Source organism: Parambassis ranga, chromosome 4 (genome assembly GCF_900634625.1).
Source record: "Parambassis ranga chromosome 4, fParRan2.1, whole genome shotgun sequence".
Classification (NCBI taxonomy): Eukaryota; Metazoa; Chordata; class Actinopteri; family Ambassidae; genus Parambassis; species Parambassis ranga.
The window spans coordinates 10,306,110-10,322,576 of NC_041025.1; the positions used below are offsets into that span (position 1 = coordinate 10,306,110).

General features: G+C 42.8%; 2 protein-coding genes across 4 annotated transcripts in view; one reads left to right on the plus strand and one right to left on the minus strand.

The window, feature by feature from the left end:
• The window catches only part of glis1b (GLIS family zinc finger 1b), a 62,576-nt gene extending 50,681 nt beyond the window's left edge, over window positions 1-11,895 (minus strand). For 2 of the 3 annotated variants that reach the window (XM_028403661.1, XM_028403660.1), the window contains exon 1: window positions 11,227-11,626. In XM_028403661.1, the coding sequence (XP_028259462.1) occupies window positions 11,227-11,602 (376 nt within the window). In that variant the 5' untranslated portion in view covers window positions 11,603-11,626. Of the gene's footprint in view, window positions 1-11,226; window positions 11,627-11,663 lie in introns of those variants that run through there. The other variant, XM_028403662.1, reaches the window with a different exon arrangement.
• A 1,846-nt stretch (window positions 11,896-13,741) lies between these two features.
• dio1 (iodothyronine deiodinase 1) lies at window positions 13,742-16,252 on the plus strand. Its single transcript, XM_028403668.1, has 4 exons — window positions 13,742-14,149; window positions 14,229-14,372; window positions 14,694-14,893; window positions 15,111-16,252. Exons 1-4 carry the CDS (start codon window positions 13,813-13,815, stop codon window positions 15,174-15,176), a joined length of 747 nt encoding a protein of 248 aa, XP_028259469.1. The 5' UTR covers window positions 13,742-13,812; the 3' UTR covers window positions 15,177-16,252.
• Window positions 16,253-16,467: the final 215 nt, after the last annotated feature.

Here is a 16,467-nt window from a genome sequence, read left to right on the forward strand (position 1 = left end):
ACCCCTCATACAACTGACACTAGAAGGGAACCTATCATTTGAGACCAGAATGTTTTTTTTGTACCAAGCTCTAAACTTGTTCATTTCTGCTGTGAAGTTGGCCATTTTAACATGGGAGTCTATGGGAAATAACTCGCTTTTGGAGCCAGCTCCCAGTGGTTGCAGCATGAACTACACGTTTTGACACTTCCGCATGGGCTTCAAGTTTGAGCCCCGGAGGTTGCCGCTTGGTCCCGACCACCACCTTCACATGTACTACATTCATACGAACACAAGAAGGCGATAGGTACATGAAAACAGACCGTTTTAGTGCCCTTACAGTGCCCTGCTTAGGACTGAATAACAGCTGTTTGTGACAGGGTTATGTTATAAAGATATATGATGATAACTTTCAAATTCACAGTGAAGGTGCAGCATGTGCTGCAACTGCTGCACACTGAGTACTATAAACAGCACACTCTGCTGGATGAACTGTGAGAAGAAACACAACTGGCAAACTAACCCATGTGCTATACTTGTACCTATTGTAAAAGTGCAGCTGAACCTGCATTAGACTGAGACGACACGGAGAGAATCAAACATTACACTATAAAACTCAGTCTGTGCAGTATTTCTGTGCTTATTTTTGTTCACTTAACATGTCCATGTATCATTTTACCAACAAATCCTAAAAAGCCCTGTAACACAGTAGGTCTGTGTGTTCCTCTGCAGAACAGCAAACGCACTGTCAAACTCCATGAAGCACGGCAGAGAGCGCCGGGCTGTGTAATGCTGTGGAACAAGCAGCAGGTATTTGTTAGTTAATCAGCGTTTGCATTAAGCTAGAGGCTGAGGTTGTGTTCAGGAGCAGCGGGGCTGTTTTGACTAAGCCATCTCAGCAAGGGCCCGGTCATGGAGACTCCCAGCATTTGTAAAAGATTAGCGGCCTAGTCCTGATGTACTGAGCTCAGGTCAGGCAAAGTGCAGGGCTTGGACGCAAGGCGAGCTTCGCCCTATCTCTTCCATCTGCAGCTCTCACACAGCATATCTGCTAGGCCCGCTACATGAGACACACTGAATAATGTGATTAAAGTTTTCGGAGTCAGGTTTGGAGTTCACCGAGGGGAGATTATACAGAAGTCGTTTCTTTGAGGAAGCAGCATTACCAGGTTGATAGACATCCACAAAGGTCATGCCACAGAGGCACATGCAGCCTGCATAAGGTAATAAGCATATCAAGTTAACAATAGTAGGGTTTCCTATGCTGACACTGGTTTCTGTTCCATAGCAGTAAACCATCAGATCTGAACACTCCAGTCAGAGTATGTTGAAGAGAGGAATAACAATAGTGCACATGCAGCCTATCATTAGCCAAAAGACCAAATGAAAACCAACTGTGTAGGAACAATAAAATAATTTGTCAGGGGAGAAGGGTGCAGATAAATTCTGCAAAGCATTTTCCAATTGGCTGAGGCTCCAGAGTGCTGGGCCAAGTGCTCAGCACCTGGCTGTCACGGCTTTGACGCTGACTAATTCATTTCAACTTTCAAACACATGCCTATTAGATCACCGACGATACAAGCAGAAACTGCCTGATTAGTCTTTTTATCTGTATTAGTCAACATGTGCAGCGAGCTGACTTTTTAAAAAGGGCAAAAGTTAGATAAACAGAAATAAGAGACTGGAGAAATGTTGCACTCCTTCCTTTCTTCACTCACTCTGTTGCTCCACTTCCACTAAATCTGTGACTCAGCTTCAGTGAGGACATTCTGGGGGAAAAGCCAGGTACTCATCTTAAATATTCTTGTCAAAAACTCCTGGTGATATATAAGAGACATTTCCTGGTACGTGAAGGATTTTTTTTTGAAGCCGTGTGAACCCAAGTGTCTCATCTGTGTGGATCCAAGAATCTCGGTGTATCCATTTCAAGGTGAATGAAGCTCTTCTTCGTGGCTTTGGCTGCGTCGTAAAGGCTGACACAGAGCCGGGGGTGTAAATGTCAAGTCAGACAGGACAGCTAGAAGCTGGTTCAAATTAGGCGAAAAATCTCTATCATCTATTTTTACTTAAATCTGTCCACCACCACCATCTTTATTAACTATGAAAGAAATCAAGCTCTGGAATGTCCAGCATCTTTCCAAAGGTAATTGCTAATCAAATAAAGTATGTGCAAATGCACTCACGCACTAAAAACTTAAGTGCCCCAAAAGACTAAACAAACCATAATATCTTTTTGGCAATTAACTTGGTGGTTGAAAAATATTCATGGCTCAGCATTTTTCTTGCCAAGATCTGAGATTTTCTCCTTTCAAAAACAAAGTTGTGTGTTCCGTTTTGGAAAATGTGCAACAAGTGGCCGACCAGTGTTGCAACAGACTTCATCCTCCAGCCAAATAAATACACAAATAAATAAATAAATCAAGCACAATATATTAACCCTTTTCAATAGTTGGACAGCAGCTTTATGAACTTTTTATGTTTGGAGTGAGTTTGTCCATCTTGTCCTCAGCTAACACACGCACACACGCACACACAGTTTAGCTTTCTACTAAAACAGTCAACCAACGAGCCCCATAAGAGATCTTAAGTCCACGACATGATGTTTGTGTTAAGCAGTGTATTATAGGAGCCGACTTCTGGGTCTTGGGGGGAATGTTAAGCATGTTAATGAAGAGTGCATACTGAGGCTATTACTCAGTGTAATATGGACCCATTTAACACACTTACTGCACAGCACATTTGAGTATAAATGGAGAAAAGAAAGTCCTACAGCTCAGCAGCAGTAAATCAAAGAAGGACAGAGATTCCAGCAAATCTTTTCCTTTTTTTTCTCTCATTTAGGACTAAAGTTACAGCCAACAAAATGAGAGCTGCACAGATTCATTCAAATGCAATTTGATACAGGCATTGTAAAACAGGCAGATATTACAGCAGCCAGAAGATAACAGATGTCTCTGCTGTTTCCACTGGAATCCTCTGGACAGAACCACCAGCTCATCTGAGAGATGTGGTTTGCAGTTGCAGCTAGGGTGAAATCAAGCCGACGGCTCCAGTAGGCAGCGACTTCAGTACAGCAGCTACAAGCCAGAGTTACTTTAGATTCCTTCAACTCCTGGTTTGGCAACTATTCTCTCAACGATGAGTTAACATTGACAAGAAAGACAAAAGAAGGCAAATAAACAGAGAATCCTCTTCAGGAAACAGACAAGGAATATAAATCATGATGCTCACGCTCCCCTTTTAAAATGCTGCCTCCTTAAGGCTCATCTGTCTGTGGTTGTAGTTTGATAACTACCAGGTGTAAAAGGTGTGAGGCAATGCAAAGGAACAATATAACATTCTGGGAGAAGAAAAACCTTAATCTATAAAGCACAAGCAAGCACTATGCAGATTAAATCAAACTGGTGTCAGTTTTCTTCGTGAAGGTGCGTCCGCGAGATTTCGACCGAACATCTAAAATGTCTGGAAAAGACACTATGAGTCCTTGACAATGGCTCCTTTCCAGTCAGATAATCATATTACAGACTTGTTAGTAGGAGAGCTGCGGTGCAAACCATGATCGTTTCTACAACTTTCTGCCTTACTCTGAGCAAACTGGGACTGAAAGCAACAGAAAACAGCCGGATAAAGTGAAATCGAACACTGAATGAAAATGTAGGGGTCTGTGCTCGACCTATGAGAAACCTTTGCTTGTTTCAAACGCAGAAACCCGCACAATTGTAATAAGACAAAAAGTGAAGCTGACCAAATGTCCAAATGTGACCAGTTTGGTGTTAAAATGTCGTTACATCACACAACCACAGGAGGGCATGAGCTTCATAAACACCAGCTCAAAATATAACCACTGTATTGCCATTTTCCTGAGGACAGGCTCGTCCTCTTTGCTGTTTTCATGGGAAGTTCTCATACACACAATATTCCCACACACATGAAAAAAAAACTGCACTCCACAACACCACATCATGGGAAATTGCATCCTCTTATCAAACACACTATCTCCCTGCTCTGATATTAGTCCACTGGAAAAAAAACGCCTTCTCTTTCAAATATAATTGTCTGTAAAAAGTCTGTAAAAATAACCCTAAGCAATGCAGATCACAGTGCTGGCATGGAGCCTCTAAACTTTATTAACATCCACAGTCAGCCTGGCCAGGATCCCAGCTCCCTGCAACTTGGACTCACAAGTATTAACCTGAATCGGACAGCAGCCTCGCTTTCCCAAAAATCCTCCTCTTCCTCCTTTCATGCACAGCTGTGCTATCCAGATTTGCTACTATTTTGACAAACACTGGTCCACCTGTGCAGAAGGACGATATCACTCTAAGCTATTCAAAGGCCGTTATAAATTTAGACTCAAAGGTTTCTTTTTGGCGTCTTAAAATATGTCCTCTGAAAAATAATTCAAGAGATATTGACTGTGTTGAAACTTGGCTCACTGTGTAGAACGATAAAGATTTACATATGGCAAGACGTAATTGACGTTTGAATAACTGAGTCCAAATCGGCAAAGTAGATGAGTGCATGCTGTCACCCTGGGGGTTTGTGAGTGATGAGGACCGACATCATTCAGGGACGAAGAGTAAGAGTGAAGTCGTTTTTCTCTGAGTAACCTTCATTCCATCTCTGCTTTGTGCACTTATAATTCCTGGTGAGCGAGTGAACGCAGCGCTGGGACCAGACCACTCTGCACATGACCAAAGAGAGAATAACTAATTCTTCCAGAACGCTGGGCTTCTATTAACGAGCACTAATAAAGTATATAAACTGCACTATTAGACTTTATAATGTCTTTCATAGTCCTCTGGGGCAGCGCCAGCCAATGGTGCAGGGAGCTGACTGGGCACTGCCCCATGGCAGCTTCCTGGCAGAGACAGAGAGAGAACAAGAGAGAGGATAAAACTCAGGCTTCTTGGCTGCTTTCTCCCCCACTCTAATGAAGGCATTAAAACAGCCTCAGCTCACATCATGTTTGCCCGTTTGTTTTTGACCACTCAGTTGAAGCCAATGTTTGATTGGCTGGCTGATTTATCTCCAAAAAGGAAAAAAAGGACATTTCAGACACCATTTAAACAAGCTGAGCCTGATTATTTGAAAACTGTTTGCTTGTAGCATATTTAAATGGTGATCTGCTGACAGAAGCATGCTCTCTGGTGGAAAAGGTGAAATGGTAGTCTCTGAGTTTGACTCAGATAGGCAACACTGCCCTGCTCTGCATCTTTCCGCTGCCATGCCTCTCTCTCTCTCTCTCTGACAGCTGTGAGGGCTCAGTCAGCCCCACTCTGGCTCAGGCAGCACAGTGGTGGACGGCCGTCTTAACTGCCACAGTCAGAGCGGAGCAGATTTTTCTTTGATGAAACACAGCACCTTCGAGCCAAGAACAGCAAGTGGCACAGCCGAGATGTAAATCAAAAACCCACCCATGTGCTAAGTCATACATAGAGAGGGCTGCGAGGAGAGTCGCTGCCATCTAAAAATGCATGAGTAACACAGACTGTATAGACATGTGGTCAGCTGCAGCATTCCTGTCCAGGCAAACAGAATCAGAAGAGTCTAAAACAAATGATTCACAAAACCTGGCAGCTTTTACCTCTCATCAGCTAAAAGTACGTGAAACTTGTGCGAGTGCATCTGAAGGCAAGCTTGGGGCTAAAAATACATTTTTATGATGAAATATCTGAGCCAGCTCTGCAGCTTTTTCTTGATTAAGCCGAGGCCCCTGAGCGCATTTCTTCTGGTATTCCAGAGATATTTCGACACTTACTCAAACCAGATCATATTTTTTTGCTCTGTGACTGTTTGGATACATTGGCAGAATGAAAGTCAGAATGCCTTTGGTTAGAGTGAGATGCCGTAGTCATACCACACTGGTCACATAAGAATGAGAACATCTGACCTTACTGACACAGAGAAAGAATAAAAAAGAAGAACGACGGCTAAACATTGAGGGTTGTTTGGTGTGTTTGTGGGTTTTTACAGGCGCATGTTCATTCTGTAGCTTCAGATGACAATCAGGCAGGAACTTAACAGCTTCCCATAAATCTCCGTCTTTGAATCCAACCTCAGTCAAGTTGATGCAACTTCTTGTCTCTTCTCCTGCCACATATCTCCCGTTTCCACACACGTCATCTGCGTTTTTGGCCAAGTTTGATTGAGGTGATTCAGCCAAGCAGATGCCAGACTCGGGGTGTTCTCTCACTCTCTCCCCCTCTCTCTCTCTCTCTCTCTCTCTAGTGGCTGTGACTCAGGAAGCGCTCTTATTCCATTACCCAGCATTCCCTCCTCAGCTTCTCAGGCAGACAGAGGTTTTACGGGAATACCACTGTAGAATCATCACCGGGCCTCGGCTTTATGAATCAATGGAACATGCTGCAAACATTACACCCTGCAACACCCTTCCCAGGCAGCACCCTCACATTTACCCATAACTCACTGCTGAGCTCATACAATGTGCAAAGACGTGGGCGAAGCTCTTGAGCTCATGGGAATGACTGGTGAATAAACCCATGAAAAGAATGTTACTATCACAGCTCTGATATACATAAACTGTGTACGTCCACATGTTACAGAGAGGACTGTCTGCTTTTGTTGACACATTCCATGTATAAAATGCCAAAATATGCACTGCGTAATCTTTTCACTATCTGGTGAAAAACACTCTTGGTCAACCTCAGCAGTGAGTGAACAGAAGTTCAGTAAAAGGTCAAATCTCTTCCAGCAGCAGCAGCAGCAGCAGCAGACAAATGGTTCTGAGCGTTGATCAGTCCTTCATAACATCTGGGAGCAGCTATAAGCTCGCCTGGTTACCACGACGACCTGGCACAGCAGTGATATTAGGATGCTGAGTTATTCTGTCAAACTTCAACCACACTGAATAAATTGATATTTTGGTTGCTTCGCCGTTTCAACAGAGAAAGTGATCTGCAGGAGCGCCACTGATTTAGCATCATGCTGACATTACGGCAAACACACAAACGGTGTTAGTGTTGGAATGAGAAAGTCATGATTATACTGTTGTAATTTACATTCAGCCAAAACTCATTTTTAAACTATCCTACAAAATATTTTTTCTAGAAAGAAGAAAATATCAATTCACTATCTTTGGCATTAAGGTCTGTTACAGTCAGACACACAAAGACCCAAAATCCACACAGTACAGGACACACATTTAGACAAAAGGGTGAAGAAGTGGTAACCACTGCATGCCTTCTTCATCATGAGGAAGAGGAAATTATCTGTGGATGCCCTATGAGGTGATGACGGACTGAGCTCAAATCCACAAAGGCTGATGCTGCTGACTTACACTGAAATACCACAATAGCTTCACATTTTCTCCACAATCACTCAAAAGAGCTGACGTGCATGAGCATATAATGAGAGCGATTTAAAAACAGCAATGCAAGGGATTACTGCGGAACAAATTATTACCGCTGTCGTTATTGTCGTTATACGCTGTGTTGAAGTATGGACTGTAAGCTTGTATCTGTGAAGGCTTGATCAGATATAATGTGACACATTTTTCAGCAGAGATGTTGGTGATTTATGGCTTTAAAGACAACACAAAAGGTAAAAGCTGAGGTTGTGATTTATCTGTGACAATCAAATAGAAGCTGATGGCCATGCAAGCTGCACACAGTGGGAACATGTTGCTGCTTTACAGGGAGACTAAACGTTTAACAACAGACCATCAATGTGTATGAAAGTTGACTTCATTAGTAAATTAATGCATTATTTATACAGTGTAACTGCAGCTATGTTCTCCCTGTCTCCCTAGACGTATTGATTGGCAGATTAATCAATTATCTGCTTTTCCCTGCTCCAAACTACCATTTTTACCTCTGTTCATCAGCCCTATAGGGAGAGCAAGCAGCCACTGATTTAACAGGATTAACATTTTAACAAGGTGCTCTCGTTTACCATGACCAAAACTCACTACATATGATGCACACACACCGATATAAAGAGTCGGTTTGATCTTACACATCAAGCAGCAGGTTAACTTACACTCTCCAGTCAAACACATTATGTTCACACCCTTCAGCATGCAGCAAAAATGAGCTTAACGGCGTCACAACCGGCTCTCCCTCCAACACAAATACTGAAATCCAAGATAAATAAATGATATCTTCTGTGCATAGATGAAAGCCAAACTTAAAGTAATTAAATAGCCTCAAATCCAAGGCAATTTAGGAAATTTAAAACCTCTTGAAACAGCTGAAGCAAACGTTTTTTCCTGAATTATAGCTTTAAAAACAGTTTATGTGACACAAATGTGATGATTTACTCAGCTGAAGGTCACCCAGAGGAGGCATCGGAAGACAGACATTTAAATGTGACCACCAGTGGTCACTTTAGATTCATCTGAACATCATATTTACAACTTTTATTGTGAAAAAGTGGATATTTATGGAATGCTTAATAAGTCTTGCATATCAGAACTTTTTATGAGGTCTACTGAGTCTTTAATGATATTCATCCCCGGCAGCCTTCCCACTGTCTTACAGGCAGAAACCAAAGCCAAAGGCCACTCTTCTTTCTGTAACGGATAATAAATAAACCACATTTGATTAGGGTTGCTGACTCTACCAAAAAGCCCTTAATGTCTTTCTCGTAACCAAAACTATTCGCAAGCTACTGGGAAGCTGTCATTAATCGTTTGACACTGGAGAGACTCAAAGCGACGCTGTAATGGTCGGTTGTTTCTCATAACAGTCAGATTATCGCCCCACAGTCTGAAGTCTACAAATCCTGCAGGGGAAAACACAGGAAACCAAGTCAGTTAAAGGGAATTCAGCGTCAGTGCCAGTGCCACTTCACACAAAAAGTGTGCATACTTTATGTATGCATGGATGCTGGTGTGTTCCTTCATACAGGTGTGTGTGTGTGTGTATGTTTGTGTGTGTGTGTGTGGACACATAAATAATACAGCGGTAAAGGAATGTACATCATCCCAACAAAGATGAAATAAAAAAAATCAACTATTACTCAGACAGACCTTTGCATTTACCTGAGAGAGAAAGCAAATGGGGCTCCAGCATGCATGCACACACACACACACAGACACAGTCTCTAATGCAAACATGTTCCTCAAATAAGCTCACAGACTCAGCAGCATCGTTCCAGCCAGGAGAAACTTTAGTAAGGTATCAAATGATGCTAGAGTACACACTCTATTCAAACCCTATATTCCTTTTCAAGAACAGGTCAAGTGTTTTTCTTTGCAAGCCAAATATTTTCTTTGCTGGTGGGCACTAATATTTATAGCCCAGTAGTCTTGCAGGGTTAGGATGATCTGCTGCTGTTCCACTCACACGGAGCAGTGTGAGCGGTTTGGTTTCCAAACTTCAGCACCAGGTGTGACATCGGTCGCTGTGATTTGTGCATCGCTTAAAGAAAACTAAGGAACTATTTCCCTTGATTTCATGCTGGCAGCTCTTTTTTAAATACATGAACTGAGACTGCGCAGAAACAAGTAAAGATGTTCTGAATTAATTTCATGCTCAGTGTGTATCACCACTTTTGTTGTTTCTGCCTCACACTCGTCCATCTACCACTATAGTTTGTACTTTATACACACACTGACATAATTAAAAATACTGTCAGCAAGGATTTCAATTTAATGAAATAAAAAAAAGTACCAAATACCAATGTCTCATAACACCGCACACTGCAGCCTTCCGGCGAGGATTAGATGAAGCATCACAGATTCCGTTTTATCACTGAGCAAGAGGGCTTTCTTTGCAATCACAGGGGTGCAAGTTAAAGGTCAGAAATCTCCAGTCTGAGGTAAGTTCTTCCTCTCCTGCATCCATCGGGATAAATATTACAGCCTGCATTTGTTCCGAAATTCCTTTCAGTATAAATCTAAAGCAATGGTTGAGAATGCAGCTTAACCTCCAAGCTCTGTCCCCAAATGGGAGTCACGTAATACGATCAGCCTGAAATGAGGCATGATACAAAAAGACTGATGAGTACTGAGATCACTTTCATACTCCGTGCTCACAAAAAAGAGGCCATAAAGTGACATAAAAATGCCTGAATGCAGCTCATACACACGCAGGCCAGACACAGATAACTTTAACTATACTGCTGAATGAATAATGTCAAATTGAATTACTTTCAAATCATTGAACGCTGTTGGTTAAAGTGTATTCTAATTCATAAACACAGCAGATATGTGAATTATTAAAACATCACAGAGTGAGAACAAAGGCCAGTGACTGTGCTCGCTTCGATGTTAATCCACACAACATAATCCACAAACACATCTTGCATTTCCCACAAATTTACGGGAAGCGAGTTCAAAAGCGTCACAGAGACAATGAGACGATTCATTCTGGGCCGGGATGCTGGGGATGGAGGGCTGAGGGCACAACTGTGCTCCAAGAGAACTCATAAATGCTGAGACACATTCAGCAGACATATGGTTTGTGTTTGGGAAGAAGAAACAATAATCAAATCCGTTGATCCTCTTCTTGCTGCAAGGATGATTGCTAATATAAAAGTCTGTTCAGACTAATCATAATTTAGGATGGGGCTGTAATTACCTCCACCCTCTCAGTCTCACAAAACAACACTGTCTAAACAGGATGGAGCAGCCTTCCACACACACACACACACAGAGCCTTGTTTCCACTGCAATTATTGTTTAATAGTCTTTGTGTTGACAAGTGAAGCTGTGCCAATATTTTTTGTTTTATTTTTATTTTATTGTTGTAGTGCACAGATTTATTTAGAGCACCATTTTGGAGGTCAATTCAGATTAATTTCAAATTCTTAAACGGAAAGAAAGCGGAAATAAATTCATTTTCACTTTAGTTTAACTGTCAAAACTAAATAGAGCCAACATCCCGGCGCACTAAACGCTGCTATGCCTTGTTAACACGCAGGAAATGCGCATTTGCTTGGCAGCTATTCCACATGCTGTACAGCCCGTCACATGGCTTTCGTGTGCAAAAGGAGAGGAGACTTTGATTCTGCTTTTATTTATGAACTGGCCGATGATCCAAGTGAGCTCTGCATCTAATTAACAGGCCTAATCCGCAACTACTAACACAAACACACACGGCACAGCTGTGTCGGAGGATGCTCTGCATGAACACACATGAAGCAGTTTGATGACTTTTTTCTGTTTGGTTGTGTTTTTTCTTTTCATCCAAAAATGACAGATTCAGCAAATCAGCGTCACCTCCTCAGCATTAATTACTAAAAACCTGCAGCCTGGGTTGACATATAGTGACGGAGTCTTACCTTGCACCGGTGGGAGAGAGAAGCAGAGGCGCGGGGATTTGGCTGACAGATGCGTTTTCTCCTCGGACGCACTGAGCCGCTTCGGGCTGGCACAGTTCATGTGCGTCGGGGTGTCTGGGGAACTCCGGCAGATCTGAGATCCGTACGCATTGTTCCCGGCACGGCGCGCACAGATGTCTGCCTTGCTGCCGTATACGGAGAGCGTCAGGCCGGGAAAGTCCGTGAACGCTGGGGTCTGGCAGTGGCTGACCATCCCGAACAGCGCTGAGGAGTTCTGCATTGATGACTCGGCGTTCCCATGCAGTGTGCGGCCGCTGCTCACATTACCTGAGCGCACGGACACAGAAATCAGCTTTGCGCTGAAGAGTGCAAACATGCATTGATTTGAAGAGGAAGAAGAAGGACAGTGGAAATCTCAGGGATGTGGTCATGCCTACCTTGTCCAATTAGCTTATGAGGAGCGGGAGAGGTCTTATAACGCACATCAGCATGTTTGTCAAACTGGAGAGGAAAGCCTGTGTAAGCCTGATCGATAGCATCATCTCAGTGAGGATCAGACATCAGCATCCGACTCTCTCTCTCCCTCCCTCCCTCCCTCCTTCTCTCACTCACTCCTTGTTTCTTTCTTTCGCTTCCCCCTTTTTGTGAGATTGACACCCAACAGCTCCGCTGGCCTGCTGGATCAGGAGCACCAATGAAGACCGTGTCCGTGTTTCTGTGGGAGGATAACAGCTGGATCAGGACATGTAACCCACAAGAAAGTCCGTGATAACTGTTTTCACAAGTAAAGCCTTAAACAGTAGTTCATTTAAAAAAAAAAAAAAAAACAGAGTGGCACTAATTCAAGGGGAAAAGACATTTTATGCTCATATGAACCTGAAAACCAGCCTGTTCAGTTTTTTTTTAATTATCTTAGTAATAAGTCATTTCACTTTAACTTTATTTTAATTATTTTGAATAGTTATTTCTTACAACTGCAAAACATCCTAAACAGTTTGTCCCGAGTATGAACAGACAACATAATTAAACAGCTATTATTTTTGTTTAACAACAATCTCTGATGGCTCTGTTTAAAGGGGCGCTGCGTTTTTTTGGGGAAGTGTTGTTCTGTGTCGCCATCTAGTGGCTGTTTCAGGGAAGTCCGCAACAGCGCGTCAATGTTCTACAGACAGGTATGAGGGAGAGAGACAGCTCCATAGTAACAAACCAGATGCTGCCTTTATGTGCTGTTGGAAATAAGGTTTAGGTAAAATAATACAAATGACCAGCATTACATTATCGATCAATAAACCAGTGTATAATCATTATTGATTGGTTGTAGTCAATATAAATGACAAATATCGGTGACAACATGTATTAGAAAGAATTTTCTCAAAGCAGTCTATCTGTAATGTACAGACAGACCACTGGAGGGCAGCAAACTCAAACCAAACATGTGGGACAGTCTATCGTCTTATGTGCTGGCAACCATTTATTTTATGCAGTATTTAAGTACTGCAAATAAGTTAAGGTAGTATATGTGTGTCTGTTACATATAGATTCATTTTGTGGAAGTCGTTAAGTGAATGTCAAATGCTTCTAACAAATGATCTCAGAGCTGGGTTACTGTACATCCTGTGTCTGTAGTGGCTCACTCCCTCATTTAATCCATCGAACAGGAAATAAAAATAATCAAAGAAGCACAATCTTTAAAGTGACGTTTTTCCATTATGGAGTCAGGCACTGTCTGTAATGTAACAACAGTCCACTCAGCAGCTAAATATTAAAGACTGAATTAAATTAAGGTGAAGACACACTAACGCTGTGTCTGTGTAAGACACAATAACGCTGTGTCTTCATACTCTAACATCTAGTGGAGCATATCTTGCATTAGGAAGACCTGTGCTGTAGTCTGGGCTCATTAAACTGTCATTCATTCTATGAGGCGCTGCTCTGATTGTCATTACTGCTGCTTCCCTTGACTCCACCTGCTGCTGTCAGCAATATGTGATCGTTGTTAATGTAATTGAGCTGATGTCATGATCCTGCACACAGCTGTAAGCATCCTCTGATGCTTCACCGGCTGTTGTGTTGGCAGTTTGTGAGGGTGCATCCACATTATTCATTACATTACTGATTTAACATGGATAACCTTTGATGCTTTTACACCCCCACTGTCCCACTGCTGCTTTTTTGGAAATGATAATAGAGACACCTGTGCTTGCTTCCTTACTGGATCCTTCCTCCCATCATGTTTGTGTTTTCTAAAAACAAAGACACTGCACACATACAGATGGCTGATTTACATAATGACAACTATGACATTTAAATGTCTGTTTTTTGTTAGTTTTTGTAACATGGTAGGAGACAACTGAGGTGCGACAGGCAGCCACCTTTGTCAATAAACTGAGATTCTGTTGAGTTGGTCTGGTTTGTTATGAAAGCAAAGCACACTCGCACTTTGCAATGAGCAGTCTGGAAAGTACGACCCAGTAGGAGCGGCCCTGAATGCAGCAGAGTGGGTGGTAACCGAGAACTTTAACGAACAGTGTCAGCTTTGCAGAAGACGCCGTGATATCAGGACTCCTGCACCACCACGGCGCCAGCATGTTTCTGCAAAAACTGATGATTTATCTGTCCACAGCCTACCAGCTGTGCTACATGCTGGGGCTCAGTCTCACCCTGAAGATCATCAATTCCCTCTCCCCAGGACTCGCCAAGACGCTGATCCTCCGAATGGGAGAAAGGATCACCATGACCCAGAATCCAAACTTCAGGTATGAGGATTGGGGTCTGACTTTTATGACTTTTACCTTCATTAGAACTGCAGGTAAACACATGTGGCTGTCGCTGGGAGAAGAGGCGTTCATGGGAGGAAAAGCTCCAGACTCACCCGTGGTCACCATGGACGGAGACGAAACCAGCATCTGCAAGTACTTGAAAGGTCCGTGAAGGTTTCAGACGCCTCTGCGTCCGTTCTCTGTGTGTTTGTGTCATGTCTCTGCGCTCCGTCCTCTCTGCAGGCAACAGGCCGCTGGTGCTGAGCTTTGGAAGCTGCACCTGACCCCCGTTCATGTACAAACTTGACGAGTTCAAGCAACTTGTCGAGGACCTGAGGGACGTGGCTGACTTTCTCGTGGTCTACATCGCCGAGGCGCATTCAACAGGTGAGACAGGCAGGTGGAGCTGTTATCGCGAGAATCTGCGCGAAATAAGCAAAACGTCTTCTTCTTCGTCTTCATTTATTATAGCAAAAACACATGCGTAAAACTTCACACTTCACCCCTAAATCAAAGATCCGATTTCTGTTGCTATGTAAATAAATAAATTAATAAATAAATAAATAAAGGTCACATCAGATGTTTCTTCAGACTTTGCTGCTGTTTGGGTGCCACTGCCACCTATAGTCATTGGATTGTAAGAAGGTTGACCTGTTCATGACATGATCTCTGCAACTCCAACAAACGCATTCTGTGTCCCTATTACAGATGGTTGGGCCTTCACCAACAACTTTGACATCAACCAGCACCAGAACCTGGAGGACAGGCTGTCCGCAGCACAGATATTGCTCCAGAAGGAACCCCTGTGTCCTGTGGTCGTAGACGTGATGGGCGACACCACTGCCATAAAGTACGGCGCTCTGCCCGAGAGGCTTTATGTGCTGCAGGCTGGGAAGGTCGTCTACAAGGTGAGATGTGTGCAGCCAGAGTGAAGCCTCTGAACTATTGCGTGTGGAGAAACAGACACAACAGTGGAATTCTTGGCATGGAGCCAGCCTCAGTTTGGACATGTAGATTGCATGACAAAGGTCCATCCCTGAAGTGTTTATCATTGTTGATCAGTCACTGATTCTCCTTAACATTTGTTATCATTGCTCCTTTAACACTCCTCTCTCTCTTCTTCAGGGGAAGAAGGGGCCTTGGGGCTACAGTCCACCGGAGGTCCGAGCTTTTCTGCAGAAGATGAAATAAGAAGATCTGTCCTAACAATATGATATAATACAATTTTTCTTTCTCTTTTTTTAACCCACATCAGGACACTGCCACAGCTACATGTAGTTCTGTAGTCGCTGTGACACATTCACTGAGCAGAAATATTATAAATATTCAACCTAGTTCCTTCAGCGCCTCTCCTCTGAAACTCAGCCTCTGAGCTTGAACACCTGTCAGTGTTTCTTAGTGACGGCTGCAGATTAAACCGTCGGCCTCTGCAGCCAGATGAGGTGAAACACACAGTCAGGGTTCATGTTTGAGGTGTTCAGCTCGAGTTATACTTCTGTGTCCTGAACATTTATCCTCTCACCTGCTTTGTAATGGTGCTGCAAAAAAGTGTGGTTTCTGTGCCACACCAACACCTTTTGTGGCCTATTATCGCACACTTTTACATTTCTGAGATGTCAGGCCACGTCGAAGGCTACAACTTCTAATGTAGCACCAACATGGTGGAGGAGGAGCACAGTAAATCTGCCTCAGAAGTATAAATCAAGTTTAACAGACTTTCCAGGAGATGCAGAGGGTGTCTGTGTTTTGTTTTCTTAATCCTGTAGGTTAAAATATCTAAAAATTGTTTGTTTTCAACTTTCAGGGTCAGTTATCATCAGCATCATTTTACTAAAATGACATACAGTACAAATATATATATATGCACTGTATGTCAATAAATACTCTGATTAGTTCCACAGCAGGCTGCTTTTACATGACAATTACAGTGCAAACCTCAGGAAACTGTAATTTGATGACTTAAAATGACGCCTTTCTTGTGAATATTAGAGGATACACTGTTAAGTGTCTTTAAAATATTCTTATGTAAGAAGTGATTTTTTTGTATTATTCTGCAGTAATATCATGTGTATCCAGTGTATTGTTTTCTCTGCTGTTGTTCATCACAGAAAGGTTAACACTTTGATTCACTTTGTTCCATGTTATTACCCTCTGAACTGTGGATAAGCCATTGTTTTGGCACACTTTTGTAGTCGTGTTGCTGCTTCTCTCAGTCGCTGTGACTCAACAACATTCCCCGTCAGCTCATGACAATAGAATAAAACCGCAAAGCAGAAGACAACGTCATTATATCATATTTCTGGGTAGAAAACTGTGTTCCAGGCATCATGTTGACACTCACGGCGGTCTTCCACCACATGAGATGCAGCCTGATATTTGCTGTCTTGTCTGGAAGTGATAAATGCCCTCTATGGTATGCGGGTTACGCAAGTTCAGGGAGTCCTCTGCAAACACGTGTGTACATGTGAGCTGAGCTGTGTGG